The sequence below is a fragment of the Oncorhynchus tshawytscha genome, linkage group LG30, assembly GCF_018296145.1.
Source record: "Oncorhynchus tshawytscha isolate Ot180627B linkage group LG30, Otsh_v2.0, whole genome shotgun sequence".
NCBI classification, from domain to species: Eukaryota; Metazoa; Chordata; class Actinopteri; order Salmoniformes; family Salmonidae; genus Oncorhynchus; species Oncorhynchus tshawytscha.
In genome coordinates this window covers 12,114,132-12,132,803 of record NC_056458.1, presented here as the reverse complement: position 1 = coordinate 12,132,803, position 18,672 = coordinate 12,114,132, and the positions used below count along the sequence as shown (strand labels likewise).

General features: G+C 43.2%; 1 protein-coding gene across 3 annotated transcripts; it reads left to right on the top strand.

Annotated features, from left to right (window-relative positions):
• Nucleotides 1-360: 360 nt before the first annotated feature.
• LOC112250290 (amyloid-beta A4 precursor protein-binding family B member 1-like) lies at nucleotides 361-17,946 on the top strand. Of its 3 annotated transcripts, none has more exons than XM_024420327.2 (14): nucleotides 361-584; nucleotides 1,283-2,100; nucleotides 2,262-2,467; nucleotides 2,732-2,794; nucleotides 2,960-3,036; nucleotides 3,141-3,201; nucleotides 7,069-7,215; nucleotides 7,304-7,431; nucleotides 8,557-8,671; nucleotides 8,825-8,909; nucleotides 10,370-10,465; nucleotides 12,783-12,898; nucleotides 13,044-13,220; nucleotides 14,424-17,946. In XM_024420327.2, the coding sequence occupies exons 2-14, from the start codon at nucleotides 1,302-1,304 to the stop codon at nucleotides 14,583-14,585; spliced, it is 2,232 nt and encodes a 743-aa protein (XP_024276095.1). In that variant the 5' UTR covers nucleotides 361-584; nucleotides 1,283-1,301; the 3' UTR covers nucleotides 14,586-17,946. The 3 variants fall into 3 exon arrangements, with proteins under 3 accessions (XP_024276095.1, XP_024276096.1, XP_024276094.1); XM_024420328.2 differs by having other exon boundaries at nucleotides 362-518; nucleotides 10,370-10,450; XM_024420326.2 differs by having other exon boundaries at nucleotides 362-518.
• Nucleotides 17,947-18,672: the final 726 nt, after the last annotated feature.

Genomic DNA, 18,672 nt, shown 5'->3' with positions numbered 1-18,672 from the left:
AGTTAATAGACATGAAATCATAAAATGACACTAAAACTGTGATGGGTATCACTAAATGCTTCATAATAACCAACCAAATGTTAAAAGGGGCTGACTTGTCCTTTAAGTAGTTTTCTGACCAGATAATTATTTACGCTTACGAGTAGTTTCTTAAGGGGGGTACTTTTACTTGAGTAAATTACAATCTAAATAACAGATTTTCAGGACTATTCCCACCCCTGATCTTGTCTGACTATCATTATTTATAGAGGACGAAGCCCATACACACTGTTATAAGATCAGCTTTAAAATGTTTTCCATAACAGAAAAGGTTTAAATGTAGGAGGGTAACGCTGATCCTAGGTCTGCAGCTGCGTCTACGGATCATTTCGAATCTACGGAATGACGTTCATGAGTGACGTAGTTTGCTGCTTTTGCGGTTCACAAAATTGGTTTCGTTCCACGTCGTCTTCAATGTCGCAAACCATTACATTTAGCTATTTACCACTGAAATAAAGGTGTGGAAAATACAATTTAGGGTAAGTTACCATGTCGCTGTCACCCAAGACAAGGGTGTGTTTATAACTGGAGAAGGATAGTGCTACGTGAGTCACAACTAACGTACTAGCGAATGTTACTGTAGCTAGCTAGCTAGCAAACAGCTTGCTAGTAACTCGAGCTAACTAGCCAATGTGATGCATTTGACGGCTTCTAGGCTATTATGCAAAATATAATTATATAGCTAGCTAATATGTGTGCCATACGTGGTTTAATATAACTATTGATAGCCTTTTTTCTTCAATTTTGGCAGCTTTAGCTAGCTAGCTAAGAAACAAATATTCCAAACATTGTTCGTTATGTAGGGCAAACTAACTCGCAAGATGACATGTCTCTGTCCCTCTTTTTTGTGCATAGTAGCATCTAACTTGCTTACAGGCTTGCAACGAACTAGACATGCAGTGGGCCTTTACGAGCTAACGTCAGCTAGCTTAACATGTAACGTTAGTGTGGGCTTTTACCTAACTTTAGCTATTCTATAGTTTGTGTTGCTTGCACAGCCTTGGAGTCCAACTGGGAGGAGCTGAAATCACTGCATGCTTAGTTTTGCTAGTAGTTAACGGGTTGCAATCATATTCATGCTACATTTTAGAAATCAGATGAGACTCAAATTAGATCTATTTAATGCAGACCATTTAAACACTGATACATGAACTCTGTCTCCACACAGTTGTGTATGCTGTCGTAGACAAACACCCTTGTTATTCTTTATACCTGATTTTCTGTTTCCCCCACTTCCAAACAGTGGCTCTAAGCTCCCTGCCATGTCTTTGGAGAAGACCTCCGACCTGGCCAATGAGAACACATGCTTGCCATCCTCGCTGACCCTTGACCTCCGCTACCCAAATAGTGTTCAGTTTGATTCTGACCTGAGCAAGAAGGCCAAAGGCACCACCACCTCCTCCACCAAGAAGCGCCACAACTATGCCACATCCACACCTTTGGACCTGCTGAATGGCACCATGGGTAGCAATTGCATCGATGAGGAAGAGTCCAGTCAACAGAGAGAGGAGGAGAGGGTCCGGAACCAGGAGAACGAGCAGGGACAGCACTGCACTGGGACCAATGCCAAGTGGCTCAAGGAGGGTCAGAATCAACTTCGCAAAGTGGCAGAGAGGCAGCAGGACCAGAATATAAATTCTGACCAGGATTTGAATCACAACGAGAGCCCAGATGGAAACCCCAACCATAACTCTTTAGTGATGGACCAGCAGGAGGAAGACAGTGAGCAGAACCCGTCTTCTAAGACCCTGAGGTCCCTCTGCTCTGACCCGAATGAGCCTCTGCTGATCGACACCTCAGAGACCCCTCATGGGAAGGAGGAAGAAGAGAAAGAGGACGGGGATGAGGAAGGGTCTCCACTACTTCCAACAGGTGGAGAGAGGGACACAGACTCGTCTGAGGCGCAGAGTAGCAGTGAGTCTCAGAGATATGACAGTGGAGAAGTGAAGGACACATGCCTGCTGTTTCAGGGCAGAAACGCAGCACCCAGTGATGAGGACTCCAGTTGCATGTCACTGTCTCAGGGCAGCACAGCCAACAGCACGCCAGACAGTGACCCAGGTAAGAGGGGAAACAAAATGTCTTAACAATGGATGGGCTTTGAATGTAGGTTTGTGTGTAAGATTCGCACTTTGTTTTTGTCACAAACAGGAAGTGGGACACAGTCCAATTGTGTTCTGGGTTATCTTATATTTATCTCACCGTTCTTCCTTGTTGTATAGAGTCTTACTGGGACCGCAGTGCGTTTGAGACGGACACAGACCTGCCTGCAGGGTGGATGCGGGTCAGAGACGAGTCGGGTACCTACTACTGGCACATCCCAACAGGCACCACACAGTGGGAGCCCCCCTCTCCCCTAGAGGAGGGAGAAGCCCCAGAAAGACCCTCCAGTACCTCCCCTGCCATCACACCCAACGTGGAGCCAACGGTGAGAGCTAGAGGATAGTGATGGAGTCTGTGTTGAGGACATTGTTCTTGCCATTTGATAGAAGACTACATTGTTCCACATACTGTATCAGGACTGTGAATAAAAAATTGTCTGAGCAAGTAGATTGTACGTGCATTGACCCATCTGTCGGTACTCAATGCCTGCCCGTGCCGCACAGTCATTGTATTTCCATTAAGCACCCACTGCTAGTGCGAACTGATTTAGTTTTCTAATTGGTCCTTGTCTCTTTTTTTGTATTTTCAGTTGATGTGGAATAGTCTCACCCAGTCCCGCCCCAACAGATTTAATGACGAGGAGTTCTGGAAGGTAAGGGCCAACTACTTGAAACAAGCCCAACATCAATTCCGTTTGAAAACCTTTACATTAACATTGAGATGTTCAATGTTTAGGGATCAACTGCTTACTATTTACTATATCAAATGTAGAAATATGATTGGTGATTTTGAATTCTTACTGTTGTTTTAAATTCAGGAGGAAGATGCCATGGCTGATCAGACCCTAAAGGATTTTGAAGGAGCCACATTGCGTTATGCCTCTATCAACCTCAAGTGAGTCCCCCCACCCCCACCATGTATGGTGTCTGTTATCATTAGATGCTCCTGACTTATGTAGATGACAACTAACTGATAGTCTGATTCCTTTCACCTCCTAGCTGCTCACAATCTGAAGAAAAGGAAAAGATGAACTCGCTCATCAATGACCCGGAGGCTAAGGTATGTACTCTCACTTGGACACATGGACAAAACCATCATTCCACTCCAATTCCACACATTTTTCTCTCTGTCAACATTCAACCTAAGTTCAGTCGCTCTTTCTCTGTCCTCATGTCTTTGTGTGGCTTTATTAATAAATGCATCAACATCGTCACCAAAGTCACTGTACGAACATACAATTAATTCAGAAAGTATTCAGACCCCTTGACCTTTTCCACATTTTGTTACGTTACAGCCTTATTCTAAAATGTATTAAATAAAATAAAATCCTAATCAATCTACACACTACCCCATAATAACAAAGCAAATACAGGTTTCTAGAAATGTTAGCAAATTTATTTTAAAAAATTATTATTATTTTACTTATACTTATTTACCTAAGTATTCAGACCCTTTGCTGTGAAACTTGAAATTGAGCTCCGGTGCATCCTGTTTCCATTGATCATCCTTGATGTTTCTACAACTTTATTGATGTCAACTGTGGCAAATTCAATTGATTGGACATTATTTGGAAAGGCACAAACCTGTCCATATAAGATCCCACAGTTGACAGTGCATGTCAGAGCAAAAACTAAGCCATGAGGTTGAAGGACTTGTCCGTTGAGTGCCGAGACAGGATTGTGTCGAGGCACAGATCTGGGGAAGGGTACCAAAACATTTTGTCAGCATTGAAAGTCCCCAAGAACACAGTGGCCTCCATCATTCTTAAATGGAAGACATTTGGAAGCACCAAGACTCTTCCTAGAGCTATCAGCCCGGCCAAACTGAGCAATCGGGGGAGGAAAGGGCCTTGTTCAGGGAGGTGACCAAGAACCCGATGGTCAGAGCTCCAGAGTTCCTCTGTGGAGATGGGAGAACCTTCCAGAAGGACAACCATCTCTGCAGCACTCCACCAATCAGGCCTTTATGGTAGTGGCCAGACAAAAGCCACTCCTAAGTAAAAGGCACATGACAGCCCGCTTGGAATTTGCCTAAAGGCACATAAAGGACTCTCAGACCATGAGAAACAAGATAATCTGGTCTGATAAAACTAAGATTGAACTCTTTGGCCTGAGTGTCAAGCGTCATGTCTGGAGGAAACCTGGCACCATCCCTACGGTGAATCATGGTGGTAGCAATATCATGCTGTGGGTATGTTTTTTAGCAGCAAGGACTACAATCCTGACTAGTCTCCTAGGAAAGATCAACAGAGCAAAGTACAGAGAGATCCTTGATGAAAACCTGCTCCAGAGCACTCAGGACCTCCGACTGAGGCAAAGGTTCACCTTCCAACAGGACAACAACCCTAAGCACACAGCCAAGACCACGCAGGAGTGGCTTTGGGACGAGTCTCTGAATGTCCTTTAGTCTCCCAGCCAGAGCTCAGACTTGAACCCGATCGAACATCTCTGGAGAGACCTGAAAATAGCTGTGCAGCGATGCTCCCCATCCAACCTGACAGAGCTTGAGAGTATCTGCAGAGAAGAATGGGATAAACTCCCCAAATACAGGTGTGCCAAGCTTATAGCGTCATACCCAAGAAGACTTGAGGCTGTAATTGCTGCTAAGGTGCTTCAACAAAGTACTGAGTAAAGGGTCTGAATACTTATGTAAATGTCATATTTCAGTTATTTTTAATAAATGTGCAAACATTTCTAAAAAAAATCAGTTTTTTCTTTGTCATAATGGGGTATTGTGTGTAGATTTAGAATAAGGCTGTAACGTAACAAAATGTTAAAGTAAAAGGATCTGAATTCTTTCCAAATTCACCTTATCCCAACCAGAAGCCATGGATTACAGGCAACATCCGCACTGAGCTAAAGGCTAGAACTTCTGCTTTCAAGGAGCTGGACACTAATCGGGACACTTAAAAGAAATCCCACTACCCCCGCCGATGAGCCATCAAACAGGAAAAGCATCAATACAGGGCAAAGAATGACTACGCCGGCTTTGACGCTTGTCAGATGTGGCAGGGCTTGCAAACTAACACAAATTAAAATGGGAAACCCAGCCATGAGCTGCCCAGTGACGTGACCCTACCAGGAGAGCTACATGAATTCTATTCTCGCTTCAAGGCAAGCCACACTGAACCATGCATGAGAGCACCAGCTGTTCCGGGTTGACTGTGTGATCTCATTCTTCAAAGCCGACGTGAGTAAGACCTTTAAACAGGTCAACATTCACAAGGCCGCAGGGCCAGACGGATTACCAGGATGCGTACTCCGAGCATGCACTGACCAGCTGGCAAGTGTCTTCACTGACATTTTCAACCTCTCCCTGAACCAGTCTGTAATGCCTACATGTTTCAAGCAGAGCACCATAGTCCCTGTGCCAAAGAAAGCCAAGGTAACTTGTCTCAATGACTATCGCCCCGTAGCACTCACATCTAGCCATGAAATGTTTTGAAAGGCTGGTCATGACTCACATCAACACCTTCACCCCAGACACCCTGAACCCACTCCAATTTGCATACCGCCCCAACAGGGCCACAGATTAAATAATCGCTATTGCACTCCACACTGTCCTCTCCCAGCTGGACAAGAGGAACACCTATGTGAGAATGCTGTTCATTGACTATTGCTCAGCGTTAACCTTGGAGGGCACTATGGTGTTTATCACTAAGCTCACTACTCTGGGACTGAACACCTCCCTCTGCAACTGGATCCTGGACTTCCTGACAGGCCGCACCCCCGGTGGTGTAGATAGGCAACAACACATTAGCCACGCTGACCCACTACATGGTGTGGGCCCTTGGGTGTGTGCATTGTCCCCTCCTGTACTCCTTTTTCACCCACGACTCTGCCCGCGAACGACTCCAACACCATCAAGTTTGCTGACGACATAACTGTCGTAGGCCTGATCACCAACGACAATGAGACGGCCTATAAGGAGGTCAGTGACTTGGCAGTGTGGTGCCAGGATAACAACCTCTCCTTTTAATGTCAGCAAGACACAGGAGCTGATCATGGACTACAGGAAACAGCATGCCGAGCACGCCCCCATCCCCTTCGATGGGGTGGGTCGAGAGCTTCAAGTTCCTTGGTGTCCACGTCATTAAGGAATTCACATGGTCCACACACCAACACAGTTGTGAAGAAGGCACGACAATGCCTCTTTTCCTTCAGGAGACTGAAAAGATTTTGCTTGGGTCCTCAGATCCTCAAAGTTCTACAGCTGCACCATTTTTAGAGTATCTTCACTGGCTATATCACAGCTTGAATGGCAACTGCTTGCCATCCGACCGCAAGGCGCTACAGAGGGTAGTACGTACGGCCCAGTACATATGGGCCAAGCTCCCTGCCATCCAGGACATCTATACCAGGCGGTGTCAGAGGAAGGCCTTAAAAATGCTCAGACTCCAGCCACCCAAGTCATAGACTGTTCTCTCAGCTACCGCAACGCAAGCGGTACCAATGCACCAATTCTGGAACCAACAGGACCCTGAACAGCTTCTACCTACAAGCCATAAGACTGCTACATAGTTAGTCCAAAAAGGGTCAATGCAAGTAGTCAAATTGCTTCCTGGACTAACTCTTTTGACTCATGCACACACACTGGACTCTACCCACACACTCACACATACCTACACTGACACTCCTACATACACATACACACAGGGCATACTGTCAGGAAAAACACATAATCCTCACAGAAGCTGCTACTACTTCTGTTTATTATGTCATGTTGCCTAGCCACTTTACCCTTACCTATATGTACATATATCTCAATTACCTCGTAGCCCTGCACATCGACTCTGTACTGGTACCCTGTGTATGTAGCCAAGTTATCGTTACACATTGTTTTTATTTTTACATTGTTGGTAAGCATTTCACTGTTATTCTTCACCTGTTTGCGAAGCATGTGACAAATAAAAATGGATTTGAATAGGTTTTTGCAGTCCGGTCTCTTGGCTGGGTGGAGATATCAGAGGAGGAGATGGCTCCAGGGAAAAGCAGTGTGGCTGTCAACAACTGCATCAGACAGCTCTCCTACCACAAACACAACCTGCACGACACGGCTGGGATCTGGGGAGAGGTCAGATAATGGCTTGTGTATGGGAATATAACCTCGTAATGTTGGTAGAACAATGTTTAGAGAAATGTTGTGTAATGTTTCCACACAGGGAAAAGACATGCTCCTTGTTCTGGAGAATGAGATCTTGAACCTGATAGATCCGTTGGGCCAGACCTTGCTGCACACCCAGCCTATCGTCAGCATCCGAGTGTGGGGAGTGGGCCGGGACAACGGCAGGCCAGTCCCCTGCTACTCTAACTATTCTTTTTTATTTTTTATTAATATAATCTACATTTTAGATTTTGCCAGTTTGCTATAGGAAATGTTTCTTATTTTAGTTTTATTTGCCTGGCTTTTAACTGAATCTCGAGTTGCCTTTTGTGAATCCTGCTTTGTTTTCTGTTGAATTGATTTGGTGTTTTCTCTCTAACCTGCTGCACTTGGGCACACAGGGAGAGGTAGTGTATTGTTGTATCCACCATCTTCTGTCACATAGGTTGTGGTTGTCATAGTTACAACATTGGCTTGTCAGTTGTTGATTCCACACCCCCATCCCATAATGCTTGATGTTTCTCACTCACACCCATGACTTTCGATCAGTTTCTCTGAAAGTAGCACCTATACACTGTACAAAACATTAAGAACGCCTTCCTAATATTGCCCCCCTTACCCTCAGAATAGCCTCAATTCGTGGGGGCATGGACTCTACAAGGTGTTGAAAGTGTTCCACAGGGATGCTGGCCCATGTTGACTCCAATGCTTCCCACAGTTGTGTCAAGTTGGCTGGTTGTTCTTTGAGTGGTGGGCCATTCTTGACAAACACAGGAAACTGTTGCGCGTGAAAAACCCTGCTGCATTGCAGTTCTTGACACATCGGTGTCTGGCACATACTAACATATCCCGTTCAAAGGCACTTTAAAACTTCACCCTCTGAATGGCACATACACAATCCATATCTCAAGGCTTTAAAAATCCTTCTTTAACCTCTCTCCTCCCCTTCATCTACACTGACTGAAGTGGATTGAACAAGTGAAATCAGTAAGCGATCATAGCATTCACCTGGTCAGTCTGTCATGGAAAGAGCAGGTGTTCTTAATGTTTGTACAATCAGTGAAGACTAGCCATCAATAATAGTCAGACTACGTTAAGTGTTCTGTCATAGTTGTGGTTACATTTGTTCATTGTATTTTTGGTTGATAGATCTCTTGAGTAGAGACTGAACAATATTGGTCAAAGATCCTTATCAGTATTGACTGATTTCAGCATTGTCTGTTTCATCAGCCTCATTTGTCATGATCAGCCTTTATAACAGCCTCTTTCTCTGGTGATACCTCTTTTTGTTTGTGTGTGTGCTAACTTTAGGGACTTTGCCTACGTGGCGAGAGACAAACTGACTCATGTTCTGAAGTGCCATGTGTTCAGGTGTGACACACCTGCTAAGAACATTGCCACGAGCATGCATGACATCTGCTCTAAGGTAAGCCCATCTGCTATGGTGCATTGCACCATACTCTGGTCTCCAAATGTAACTTTTTTCACATGACTGAAACTGTGGTTCAGGGGTGGATGTTTGTCCTCGTTTTTTCAAATGTTGAATTTAAGGCTAAACTGTGTCTTTCCTTATCTGTAGATAATGGCCCAGAGGAAGTCATCCAAATCCTCTCTGAACAGACTGAACACAGACCCCTCTAAACTGGCAGACATTCCTTTCCAGGGTAAAACACTGGCACTTTTACTGTATGACTATTAGGGATGTAATGGTACAGTGAGCCCACAGTTCGGTGTGTATCACGGTTTGTGGGCCACGGTACGGTTTCAGTGTCTTTCTATTTAAGAAAAGTGTGTGCTTGTATGACACTCATACAGAGGATGAGTGTCATACAATCCAGTACATAGTGAACCATCACAGTGAGGTAGCTTCCAGTACACAGTGAGGTAGCTTCCAGTACACAGTGAGGTAGCTTCCAGTACACAGTGAGGTAGCTTCCAGTACACAGTGAGGTAGCTTCCAGTACACAGTGAGGTAGCTTCCAGTACACAGTGAGGTAGCTTCCAGTACACAGTGAGGTAGCTTCCAGTACACAGTGAGGTAGCTTCCAGTACACAGTGAACCGTCACAGTGAGGTAGCTTCGAGTTGCTCTGGAGGTCCAACTATCAGTGGAGAGAGCTAGATGGGGTATCTATGTCAATTTGTTTTCTATTTCTCTGTGTGATGTTTCATCGAGTTTGAGAATTACTTTGCTGCTGAAATGTGTGCAGGAGACATTGTAACGCAGTTATATTTTTTCCATCAGGTGACAAAGTACTGAGTTAGTAACCATCGAATAGGGCTGCAAATCTTTGGCTATGAGTACTCCCACTGCTTTCGTTATTTCTTTGTTTTTCTGAATTTGTTGCAAATTGTTGTTAGAAGGCAGCAGCGAGAGAATGTGGTGTTTTCGCTAACGGGTGGACTCTCCTTACTCCATCTGCAAGGGATACGGCCGGGTTATGGCCACGTAAATGACACATCATGTTAGAAGTGGTTCCACTCGAGTCGCCGAGTGGCAAAGCAATGCTTGCAGACTGTACTTTGTTTACGGTCTTCTTACCCTCGTCGTCGTATTGAACGCTGAATCCAAAATGTTCCCACACAGCGGATTTGAAAGACGGCGGTGCTTCTTCAAATTTGCTTCTCTCTGTCTCGTTGGTGCACGCCATTGTCACGTTGGAGCTGAGAGAATATTTCTTTTTAGTTTCCCCTCTCTTCATGGGGCCCCGTTAGGGAGGTTTCCTACTGAGATGTCATTGCAAATCGTCCATTGGTTGTTTGAGGGAGTTGCGGTTGCCACATTTTGAGACATTGCTGTGGAGTAAAGTTTGTCAGCCCCAGGAGCTCCCTAACGGCCACAAGCTGAGCGTTTGCTTCTGTGGATTTTAATGTACAACGTGCGTGTAGTCTGCAGCGCAATAAGCACGTTTTGGAAATTATCGGAAAATGACAGGCATACCATAATTCCACGGTTCACGTGTGCGTATTGAACAGTAGGGGGCATACCGACCGGTTCGATAACATTCGTCATCCCTAATGACTATATACGATGTATAATCTGAAACCAAATGCATCTATGGTCCTTTGTATGGTTTAAGCATGAGGTCTTCTGTCTCTCTCACTCTACTCTATTCTCCCTACAGAATTTCCTGCACCAAAGAATGAGCTAGTCCAGCGCTTCCAGGTATGTTACCTAGGTAACGTGCCTGTGGCCAAACCCGTAGGTAAGGAACGCTTTGGTAAGGAATGCTTTTTCTTCTCTTTCCTAGCTGTTTGTTGGTGTATCTTGTGGTGTTTTGAACAATGTTTCCGGGGAAACTTCTCAGTCACTGCCTGTATTTAACATTCCACTTGTCCTCCTGTATGTTGGTACTGTGTTTAAATGAATGCTAACTTTCTACTAAGTTTGGTTTCACTCAATGAAATGCATTCAATACACGTTTACTTAATTGAATGTCTCAAATTATTGCACGTATTCTACTAATTTCTCCTACAGATTGTGATTACTGATTTCTTACTGTGTGAAGTCTCAACTTCAATGAGCTATCCTCTTGTTATGAATATTGAGCTTTTAACTCTCTTGGTTTTCAGTGAATTATGAACGAACACATTTCTAGTAATTCCTTCCTTCCATTTTCCTAATATTCTCAGGTATTGCGTGTACTCAGACAGATGTACAGTGCATTTGGAAAGTATTCAGACCCATGACATTTTCCATGTTTTATGTTACAGCCTTATTCAAAAATGTATTATGTTTTTTCCCACTCAATAATCTACATACAGTACCCCATAACGAGAAGGCAAACACAGGTTTTTAGAAATGCAAGCAAATGTATATTTTTAAAAAAGTGATTACATTTACATAAGTATTCAGACCCTTTACTCAGTGCTTTGTTTAATCACCTTTGGCAGCGATTACAGCCTTGAGTCTTATTGGGTATAACGCTACAAGCTTGGCACACCTGTATTTGGGGAGTTTCTTCCATTCTTCTCAGCAGATCCTCTCAAGCTCTGTCAGGTTTGATGGGGAGCGTTGCTGCACAGCTATCAGTTCAAGTACGGGCTCTGGCTGGGCCACTCAAGGACTTACAGATACTTGTCCAGAAGCCACTCCTGTGTTGTCTTGGCTGTGTTCTTTGGGTCCTTGTCCTGTTGGAAGGTGAACCTTCATCCCAGTCTGAGGTTCTGATTGCTTTGGAGCAGGTTTATATCAAGGATCTCTCTGTACTTTGCTCCGTTCATCTTTCCCTCGATCCTGACGCGTCTCTCAGTCCCTGCCGCTGAAAAACATCCCCAAGGCATGATGCTGCCTTAGCCATGCTTCATCGTAAGGATGGTGCCTTAGCCATGCTTCATCGTAAGGATGGTGCCAGGTTTCCTCCAGACGTGAAGTTTGGCATTCAAGCAAAATAGTTCAATCTTGGTTTCATCAGACCAGATAATCTTTTTTCTCCTGGTCTGATAGCCCTTTAGGTGTCTTTTGGCTAAATCTAAGCTGGCTGTCATGTGCCTTTTACTGAGGAGTGGCTTTCTGGGGCGGCAGTGGTTAGCGTTGGGCCAGTAACCGAAAGGTTGCTGGATCGAATCGCCGACCTGACGAGGTAAAAATCTGTCATTCTGCCTCTGAGCAAGGCAGTTAACCCATTGTTCCCGGGCGCCAAAGACGTGGATTCCAATTAAGACAGCCCCCCACACCTCTCTGCTTGAGGGTTTGGGTTAAATGCGGAATACAAATTTCAGTTGAAGGCATTCAGTTGTACAATGGACTAGGTATCCCCTTTCCCGTCAGGACACTACCACAAAGGCCTGATTGCTGAAATGCAGCAGAGATGGTTGTCCTTCTGGAAGGTTCTCCCATCTCCACAGAGGAACTCTGGAGCTTTGACCATCGGGTTCTTGGTCACCTCCCTGACCAAGGCCCTTTCCTCCCCCGATTGCTCAGTTTGGCTCAGTTTCTAGGAAGATTCTTGGTGGTTCCAAACTTCTTCCATTTAAGAATGATGGAGGCCACTGTGTTCATGAGGACCTTCAATGCTGCAAAACATTTTTGGTGCCCATTCTAAGATCTGTGTCTCGATACAATCCTGTCTCGGAGCTTTATGGACAAATCCTTCGACCTCATGTCTTGGTTTTTGCTCTAACATGCACTGCCAACTGTGGGACTTTATATAGACCGATGTGTGCCTTTCCAAATCATGTCCAATCAATTGAATTTACCACAGGTGGACTCCCAAGTTGTAGAAACATCTCAAGGATGATCAATGAAAACAGGATCCACCTGAAATCAATTTTGAGTCTCATATCGAAGGGTCTGAATACTTATGTAAACAAGGTATTTCTGTTTTTTATTTATTTTTATATATTTGCACAAACATCTCAACCTGTTTTTGCTTTGTCATTATTGGGTATTGTGTGTAGATTGATGAGGATTCAATCCATTTTAGAAAAAGGCTCTAATGTAACTAAATGTTGAAAAAGGGAATGGGTCTGGATACTTTCCGAATGCACTGTAGATGTAGCTGCTAGCTAACCTAGGTGGTTGTTATTCCTATCCAGGTATGGACCTAGTTAATGTTGCCCTCGACACAGCAATGAATTCCAAAGTCAAGGAAGAGTGGATGTCAGTTACTGTGAACGTGGCCTCAGCCACACTTACCATAATCACAGCTGAGGTGAGTACACATATAGATGGTCGCACTCAAATGTACACACAATCTCAAAAAATACATTTTTTTTAATGTCTTTCCAATTTGAAGGTCTGAGGTTGTTTAAGTTTCTGTGGGAATATAACCCAAGGCGTTCTGTTGTTTCTTGCAGACAGAGGAGGTTCTGTCAGAGTGCCGGGTGCGGTTCCTGTCCTTCATGGGCGTGGGGAAGGACGTCCACACCTTTGCCTTCATCATGGCCGAGGGCCCCGGGGACTTCATCTGCCACATGTTCTGGTGTGAGCCCAACGCAGCCAGCCTCAGTGAGGCCGTGCAGGCCGCCTGCATGGTGAGTGCAATGTTTCCATCAGCCAGTAATTGCTGGCTTTTGTCCGATACAAATTAATTGTCCGGCAGAAAATATCCTATTAAATCAATATCCTCTATAAATCTCACAGGCTGTTCATGGAGCTTGGTTCAGGTTGTCTTTCAATCCCATCATCTCTCTACTCTGCCAGTCTGTTTCGAGCTGACACTCTCGCTAGCAATCTTTCAACATTGTATTAACTGGGCTCTGCCCGCAAAGATTCAAGAGCCATTGAGTTTGTGACAGCTGTGTGCAGACAGGAGAGAAGTGTACCGCTATTTTATGTTTTGCTAGATATCCCTATAAGACTGATGGGGCGTCTTTCGGATGGGACGTTAAACGGGTGTCCTGACTCTCAGCAGTCATTCGAGATCCCATGGCACTTATCGTAAGAGTAGGGGTGTTAACCCTGGTGTCCTGGCTAAATTCCCAATCTGGCCATCAAACCATCACGGTCACCTAATAATCCCCAGTTTACAATTGCCTCGTTCATTCCCCTCCTCTCCCCTGTAACTATTCCCCAGGTCGTTGCTGCAAATGCGAATGTGTTCTCAGTCAACTTACCTGGTAAAATAACGAATTTAAAAAAGAACGTTGCCCCCTATAAGAAAATGTACGGAAATGTCATAAGTCCAGCATGGAGGACTATTTAGATGAAGTCATTTTGCTTCCCTCCTCTACCTCTAATCTAATGCCTGGTTGTGTAGTTGGCTTAAAAATGCCCAAAACAATGCAAATCAAGCTAGCTAGTTGGCTAACTAGCTACTGTACCAAGGATGGAGGCACAGACGAGTGGAAAATTAGATTGACACTGAAACAGAGAATATTTACAAGCCAGGTGGACAGAGACGTGCATTGTGCAAGTAGCCAACGTCGACTTGGTAGGCTATCATTCCTCCTTGCATGATTATTGTAGTCACGTCCATGTGATGTCAGTGAATCGGCAATGTATAGCCCTGAAAAAGCATTACACAACAAATGACTGCATTCAGATGGGTTCTTATTTGATATGGCAACTTTTTCACTGGGTGAGTGGTTCTTCTCGATATGAGGAGTTTGCCAGGATTGGATTGCTTTACGAGGAGAAAATAGTAAACATACACAGCCTTGTTGCACCATATATTTTGAATTCCAAGTTTATATTTCGAATGAGATTTGGTGCTAATTTTGTGTGCCTGTTGACAGCTGCGCTACCAGAAGTGTCTGGACGCCAGGCCGCCCAGTACCAGCTCCTGCCTGCCAGGCCCGCCGGCTGACTCTGTGGCACGCCGTGTGGGCTCAAGTGTCAAGAAGGGAGTTCAGAGCCTGCTGGGCAGCTTCAAGAGGTCTGGGTCCCAGACGCCCTGAGAGGTGCCAACTAACCCACTACACCCCACTCTACCCCAAGGCCAAGCCCACCATGATAGCCATGGCTCTCCTCAATCCTCCACTGCCTCTCTATCACCCCCATTCTGAGGTGTTATGGTAGAACCTGCTTCCCTTCTCATGGGCACTGTGGGCTACCTTTTGGGTTGGGGTACCAGTAAACCTAGCGCTGCCCACAGCTCCTCCATGCGTTACACTTCCTTCACTTCACCTTTGGTTGGACAAGTAGGCCATCTTTTCACTTGTTTGTTTAATCTGTGATTTATTAAAGGTCCAATGCAGAAGTTATCTCAATATCAAATAATTTCTGGGTAAGAATATAGTACTTTACTGTGATTTGTTTTCAGGTAAAATGGTCAAAAATAAACAAAAACAGCTTCTTAGCAAAGAGCAGTTTCTCAAGAATTTAGATAGGACTGTCAGGGAGTGGTCTGAGGGGGGAAACCGAAAATTAATTTTTATCGGAAGAGATGTTTGGAACTCTTTCTTATTGGTCTGTTAAGAGGAAACTTGGTCTAGTTTACAAAGTACCAACACTAATTATGCTTAGGAAAACAGTTCTGTTCTGTAACATTCTCTGCTATTTGTTTTGCAGAACAAATATAGTATATTATTTGTGAAAATAGAAATGGAAGATGTGCAATTGAATTGAATGTGGTTGAGCTCATGCCATGTGCTTGTGGCACTATCATGTTGGTTTTCATTTCAAAATGGATATCGACTTGAAAGAAATGAGAAACGGTGGCATGAGAAGTCTACATAAAATGCAGCATGGTGAATGAGTGTTGAGCTGGAAGCACTAAAACATGCTAGCTAGCTAATATAATATTTGGCAAATAAATATTTAGGATATATATAGTTTCTATAGTACATTTGTTGTGATGCCGTTTTGTTTTAAGTCCCCTCTTCCTTCTGGGGGAGCTGGTAAACCAGCAAGTGCAACATTTTATTTGTATGTGTATTGCAAATTGCAGTAAAATGTCTGTAGTTCAACTCCTCAAATCTAAAATGGAGATGGCATACTTTTAGAGCATGACTCAAGTTTTAGTGAAACCTCTCATGTCTCAAAGAAAGCTTAGGCTATCTGTTACTGCACTCCAAGTGGACAGTATGTTGGAGGAAGATGGAAGCTTTCTATTGTGTGGAAATGGATCTGAAGTTGATTTTGTCATCCTTTTTTTGCGATCAGATGTTGTATGTTAGTCTGTTTAACCACCTTCTTTTTTATCTGTTTAACAATATTTTTTTTACACGTGTCAAGTGTTAATTGTTTTCCTTTACTCCATTGTGTATGTCTAAAACTTCAAGTTTTAATTTAGTTACATCTGAGCAGTGACAGCTATTTATAGCTACCCCCTTGTCCTCTCAAACTGTTTAAGATCTGACAACTTTTATGCCTCCTAATGAATTGGGTCTAAGGGATGAGACACTACTGTGATTGTGATAGACATGTCACTGAACTTGACAATATCTGTCAGTAACTCACAAGTCATTTAACTCCCACTTCCTTTTTTTATTTCAGTTTTTAAACTCCTGACTGCCCTCTGCTGGGCTTTAGAATAGTTTTTTTTTTCATTAGCAGTGTGTCTGACGACACAACAGGAGAGCTAACAAGCCTGATGCATTTTGTTGTGGAAAGATTGTAATTACGGAAAGTGTTGTTGTTTTTTTTACCCACAAACAGTGTTTGTCTATGAAATATTCAGGCTGAAGTATGTGTGGAAGTTTCCTCCTTAGCGTGCAGTATGTGTAAATCATATGAACACTTCGCTGCATATAAACACATCTTTAAAATACACTATCCCATAGTTGACTGACGAGAGCATAGTCTTCCCTTTTTGTTTTTGAATGCAGTTGGTTAAAAAAACTTTCTTTTTTAAATTCAATTATTATATTTTTCTAAGTGTGTGTGTGTGTGTGTGTGTGTGTGTAACATATCTGTGAGATGGAGATGCCTTTTTACCCTCAGTTCCTACCACTATGTGGTCACTGTTGCAGCAGTGTTTCCAAATCTGTATCACCATACTATTTATCCCCCTCCTTCACTTTATTGTGCCACATTTTCTCCAGCTCTCATCTGTTTTGGACAGCAATTTGACCAGACAAGAAGCCATAGGTTAGGCTTTGGCCTGGCTTTAGTTGCTCACTCACTCTTAAGTACTGACTAATAAAAACATAGACACGTATATGTACAATGTAGTTTTTTTTAGTATGACATTGTTTTTGTTGTAACTGAATTTGTGCGATTTTCGTCACGTCTATAATTTTTTACTCCTTACTCTACACACTAAGTACTCTACACTACTTACTGTAAATGTCAGACATTGGTTGCCTTGTACAAACAGAGCTTCCTGCTGTTAGTATATCATTTATTTTTAATTCACACTGTAATATTGGACCATGCTTTAAGGCCTCAAAAATACTATCAAGAATTTGTGCATGTTGTTGCTATACATGTGACTGTACATTTCACGTGTCAAATGTTTTCCCTTCCATTTCAATAGTGACTGTCACTACACATGTCCCTAATCCACTTATTGCTTACCTGTTTCTTTTGTTTTGCTGAGAAATCAGTTATAACCCATTTATATATTCAGTGTAGATGTTAACCAGTGGGTGCACTTTGCATGGCTGTTATATAAGAACTGACCCTAGCTTCTCAGAACAGGGGGGAGCACAGAGGGTTCTCAGTGTGTTTTCAGCTCTGTAAGGACAAATATAGGCCATGATGGGAAGTCTGAGTACTGGTATACGTTAGCCCTACTAACAAAAACCCCATCGGATTGTCAATGTAGATTCCTTGTTGTATTGCTCAAGATATTTAGGTTGCTTTGGTGATGTTCAAGGTTAAATATTTGTCTTATTAAGGATTAATCATTGCAATAAAAATGAGTAATACATGCTTTTCTTTAACTTAAGATAAATTATTGAAGGATTTACATGTGTTGAAGATAAGAAACAGACTTTGATCCAAATGTACCGCAACTCTAATATGATAGGGCTGTGATCATGTCCTCTGTCATAGGCCATGGAAAATATCTAGTTCAGTTTTTAACAAACGTGAACTTTTATGTCTGCCTTTTTTGTTTTTCAGATGTGTTCAGTGTGTTGTTAACCTTTCGATGTGAGGTATTTATTAAGCCTTATTAAGGAAACCTTACAATGAAGTGATACCTTTTTGTTCACACTCCTGTTTGTCAGCCATGTGTATTTTTTAGCTTCTGTTTTCTTTAATATCCACTGGTGACTGTAATGCAAAAAAAAGTGGTCATTTACATATCTGAAGAATGTAAATGAGGTGTGTGTATGTATATACAGTACCAATTAAAAGTTTGTACACCTACTCATTCAAGCATTCTTTATTTTTACTATTTTCTACATTGTAGAATAATAGTGAAGACACACTGAAATAACACATGGAATCATGTAGTGACCAAAAGAGTCTTTAAATTAATCAAAATATATTTAGGCTTTTTTGAAGTAGCCATGCTTTTCCTTGATAGTTTGCACACGCTTGGCATTCTCTCAACCAGCTTCACCTGGAATGCTTTTCCAACAGTCTTGAAGAAGTTTCAACACGCTTTTCATTCACTCTGCGGTCCAACTCATCCCAAACCATCTCAATTTGGTTGAGATCAAGGGGATTGTGGAGGCCAGGTCATCTGATGCAGCACTCCATCACTCTCCTTGGTAAAATGGCCCTTACACAGCCTGGAGGTGTGTGTTGGGTCATTTTTAGTGGGACTAACAAATGATAATCCCACTAAGCACAAGCCGGATGGGATGGCATATCGCTGCGGTAGCCATGCTGGTTAAGTGTGCCTTGAATTCTAAGTAAATCACAGTGTCACCGTTTATTGGCCCATGCAAGTCTCTTCATCTTATTGGTGTCCTTTAGTAGTGGTTTCTTTGCAGCAATTTGACCATGAAGACCTGATTCATGCAGTCTCATCTGAACAGTTGATGTTGAGATGTCTGTTACTTGAACTTTGTGAAATGCAGCCCATTTATTTGGGCTGCAATTTTGGAGGCTGGTAACTAATAAACATATCCTCTGCAGGTAATTCTG